The sequence below is a fragment of the Pseudophryne corroboree genome, chromosome 7 (assembly GCF_028390025.1).
Source record: "Pseudophryne corroboree isolate aPseCor3 chromosome 7, aPseCor3.hap2, whole genome shotgun sequence".
In the NCBI taxonomy this organism is placed as follows: domain Eukaryota; kingdom Metazoa; phylum Chordata; class Amphibia; order Anura; family Myobatrachidae; genus Pseudophryne; species Pseudophryne corroboree.
The window spans coordinates 279,491,379-279,495,717 of record NC_086450.1 but is presented as its reverse complement, the minus strand read 5'-3'; the positions used below and the strand labels follow the sequence as shown (position 1 = coordinate 279,495,717).

The 4,339-nt window shown below is 42.9% G+C and overlaps 1 protein-coding gene across 1 annotated transcript; it reads right to left on the bottom strand.

Annotated features, from left to right (window-relative positions):
• Nucleotides 1–1,659: 1,659 nt before the first annotated feature.
• Nucleotides 1,660–3,494, bottom strand: LOC134944133 (general transcription factor II-I repeat domain-containing protein 2-like). The gene has a single exon (XM_063932707.1). The coding sequence runs from the start codon at nt 3,492–3,494 to the stop codon at nt 1,680–1,682; it is 1,815 nt and encodes a 604-aa protein (XP_063788777.1). The 3' UTR covers nt 1,660–1,679.
• Between the last annotated feature and the right edge of the window lie 845 nt (nt 3,495–4,339).

Below are 4,339 nucleotides of genomic sequence, written 5' to 3'. Positions count from 1 at the left end.
CTGCTCGTGCACCGACTCCCCCGTGCGTATGCATCCCCTCAGGTTGCGTAAGGGACGCTCCGACGTCGCCTGCGCACGGAGATGTGTATTTACGGCGGTGTTTGTGAGCGACTAGCGAGCGACTCGATCGCAACATATTTAACCTTTATAGTGTGTTTTGTAGATAATATTCCCCTTAATAATGTCTGCAAGTATGTTTAGTGTAAATGGTTCAGGGACTTGGGAATTCCTCTTTGCATGATACGAAGGGTCTGACAAAGGTTGAACAGTGGTGTCTAGTACCTAACTGAAGAGTATTTTATTAGAAACAATCCGGTGTTGGTTAGGAAGAGATTAATCGCTCCTGCGTATAGTTATGTCTATGAGTAGTTTATGGGCATTTACTGTATTTAGACAAAGATAGAATTTTTCCCGGCGCTAACCAAATACTCAGGTTATTATGTAAACAGAATTGTCGCAGCCTTCATATAATTAAGGGATACTCTACCCTTATAGAAACAATAAAACACAGAAAGATTTGAAAGCGCTGACACTCTGTATATATGTATATATATATTAAAATCTGGCGTCAGAACGTTAAACAAAATTCAATTACCAAGCAAAGGAAATCTTCATATTGTGGACCTTAGAATGTTATTATAAAAAAGGAGTGTTATGGTATTCTAATAAGAATAATTGGAAACCTTACATGTGTTTCTGTCCTGTACAAATAGTTACAAAGTGAGTAAAGATATTGTGTTGCAGGGAACAAGGAGCTTTTCTGTTCCACAGAGACTTAATTGACACAATTGTGTTGAGAATAAAGTAACCATTAGTTGCTATTAGTCTCAAGGGACCAGAAAAGAGGGTTATATACATGGTTTACTATAGGGATAAATTGTGTTTTTAAATGTACTGCTGATTTTATATTTCTTGTATTTTATTGTGTGGAATTAAGAAACTCAAGTTAAAATAAATAAATATATTTTACATTTACTGTATTTGCAGTTCATTATCCATGCGGCGGGAATCCTGAGGATACCTCCCATCTGAGCAGTTTGAAATAGTCACAGCCCACCTGTTCGAATCCACCTATGACCTTTTGTTATAATGCAGAGGGACATTCCTGTGTCCAATGAACAATGAGATTATAGGACCATTGTATTGTACAGTATACTGTGTATATAAAGACCCCCATAGCCAGACCAGTTCACTTCTCTCCACAAAGGTTTTCCCCGTGATGACTGAGAGCTGGTTTCCAGATAGCGCCTGCGAGTCATTCCCACGTGTGTAAGTTTCTCTGTGGCCATTTCGTTACTCTGTGTGTATGCGATTGTTCTCTTTTTGTTATCCTATAAGTCAGGGGTGTCAAACTCAAATTCATCGGGGGCCGCATCAGCAGTTTGGTCCCCATCAAAGGGCCGGTTGTATCTGTAGGTCTATGTGTCCACTCTTTATTATCATAAATTAATGTCACTGTATTCAATTATTACTGTTTTTTGTAATAATGTAAGTAATAACTAGCTCTGAAAGCAGAAACATAGTCAGAATAATGACAAGTAGATATTCAAATGTACAATTATTGTACAATGTATTAAAAAATGTTTTTTGGTAACAAACATTAATTTTTTTTTAAACATACAAATATTGCCAAACACTGTTTATTAAACATATGGAAAACACAAGGCATTACCTTTTTTTTAACTTTTCTGACTAGATGGCTGACATCGTTTTCCTAAGGTCAGTCCATCGATGTTTGGCGTTAGGTCTTGTGCTGTAGCAATCCGCAAAACAGCATGGAGGTTATCATCAGTGATGCGTGATCTGAGCTTGGTCTTGTTCAGATTCATGACTGAAAACATCTGTTCACATAGATAAGTGCTCCCAAACATGGACAGAACACGTGCAGCTTGAAGTCGGAGCTGTGGCATCAAAGCAGGGGGGAGGAGACGGTAAAAGTCGTCGACTGTCGCATCCTGGAACTTCGCTTTCAGGCTGCTGCTGGACTGAAGTTCTATTAATTCCATTTGAAGGTGATGTGGTGCACTGTCAACATCGATGTTGAAGGGATTGGCAAAGCTGGTAAAGGTTAAGTTTTGTTCTTTAAAATCAGAAAAGCGTTGATTGAATTCATCAATCAGCCGATTCACTTTGGTACCCAATCGAGCACATGAAAAAGTACCTGGGAATGAGTTTGAAATGCTCTGGCAGATAGGAAAGTGGGCAAGACAGTCTTTTTCAAGCTGTGACTTCCATAGGCGCAGTTTCTCCTGGAAAGCTGTTATTGCATCATACATTGAGGTTATGACTTGTTTGCGGCCTTGCAGCCTCAGATTCAGTTGGGCGAGATGCTCTGTTATGTCACACAACATGGCAAAATCGCACAGCCAGTTTGGATCTGACAGTTCTGACAAGGGCTTCCCTTTACTTTGCATAAAAAGATTAATGTCTTCCAAAAGCTCAAAAAATCTCTTGAGAACGGTGCTCCTACTCAGCCACCTTACTTCTGTATGGTATGGCACATCTGTATGTTTTATGCTCACCTCCTTCAAAAATTGTTGGAACTGACGATGATTCAGACCCCGTGCACGCAGAAAATTCACTGTTTTCGTGACTGTGGACATTATGTTATCCAGTTGCAGAACCTTGCCACACAGAGCTTCTTGGTGGATAATGCAGTGATAAGTTATCAGCGGCGTGTGGCAATTACTTTTTTCCATTTTCTCTTTTAACAGTCCAACCAAGCCATTTCTCACTCCACACATTGCTGGAGCGCCATCAGTAGTAAGTCCCACCAACTTTTCCCAAGGTAATTTCATTTTATTTACTGATTCCTCCACTGCATTGAAGATGTCCCTCCCAGTTGTTGTCCCATACATGGCGACCACATCCAAGAGCTCCTCACTGACAGACAAGTCTTCCTTCACACCTCTTACAAAAATAGCTAGATGAGCTGTATCAGTATTGTCAGTGCTTTCATCAACAGCTAATGAAAATGCCACATAACTGCATGTCTCTTCAGCCAACTTTGTTTTAAGATTATAGGCTAGGTCCCTGACTCGGTCTGTGATGGTGTTTCTTGACAAGCTGACATTGTTAAAAGCCTGTCTCTGCTCAGGGCACACCTGTTCACATACCTTCAGCATACACTTCTTTACAAATGCACCTTCTGAAAAGCACTTTGAAGCTCGCGCAATTTCTTCAGCCACAAGATAGCTGGCTTTCACTGCTGCATCATTTTTTGCTGTCATTTTTGAAAAAATATTCCGTTGAGAATGCAGGCTACCTTTTAATTCTTGGACCTTTTGTTGCTTTTCCTGGGGGCTAAAGTTAGCAAATTTGGCTCCATGTTTGGTCTCAAAGTGCCGGCGTAAATTGTATTCCTTCATCACTGCCACTGCCTCATAGCAAATAAGACATACCGGCTTGTCTCCATTAATCACAAACATGTATTCACTTTCCCATCTCTCCTGAAATTGCCTTCCCTCTGCATCAACTTTTCTTTTCTTGGACATTTTTTGGGTATTTGATTGTAGTTTATGGTCCCTATACCACTGTAAAGTGACATGGAAGTGGTCAGTATATCCAAAATTTACCGCTCCACCTGCCTTATATGTGCCCAGCCATCTGCCCCCTTTTAAAGTGCCCAGCCATGTGCCCCCTTTTATAGTGCCCAGCCATGTGCCCCCTTTTAAAGTGCCCAGCCATGTGCCCCCTTTTATAGTGCCCAGCCATGTGCCCCCTTTTATAGTGCCCAGCCATGTGCCCCCTTTTATAGTGCCCAGCCATCTGCCCCCTTTTATAGTGCCCAGCCATCTGCCCCCTTTTATAGTGCCCAGCCATGTGCCCCCTTTTATAGTGCCCAGCCATGTGCCCCCTTTTATAGTGCCCAGCCATGTGCCCCCTTTTATAGTGCCCAGCCATCTGCCCCCTTTTATAGTGCCCAGCCATCTGCCCCCTTTTATAGTGCCCAGCCATCTGCCCCCTTTTATAGTGCCCAGCCATGTGCCCCCTTTTATAGTGCCCAGCCATCTGCCCCCTTTTATAGTGCCCAGCCATGTGCCCCCTTTTATAGTGCCCAGCCATGTGCCCCCTTTTATAGTGCCCAGCCATGTGCCCCCTTTTATAGTGCCCAGCCATCTGCCCCCTTTTATAGTGCCCAGCCATGTGCCCCCTTTTATAGTGCCCAGCCATGTGCCCCCTTTTATAGTGCCCAGCCATGTGCCCCCTTTTATAGTGCCCAGCCATCTGCCCCCTTTTATAGTGCCCAGCCATCTGCCCCCTTTTATAGTGCCCAGCCATGTGCCCCCTTTTATAGTGCCCAGCCATCTGCCCCCTTTTATAGTGCCCAGCCATCTGC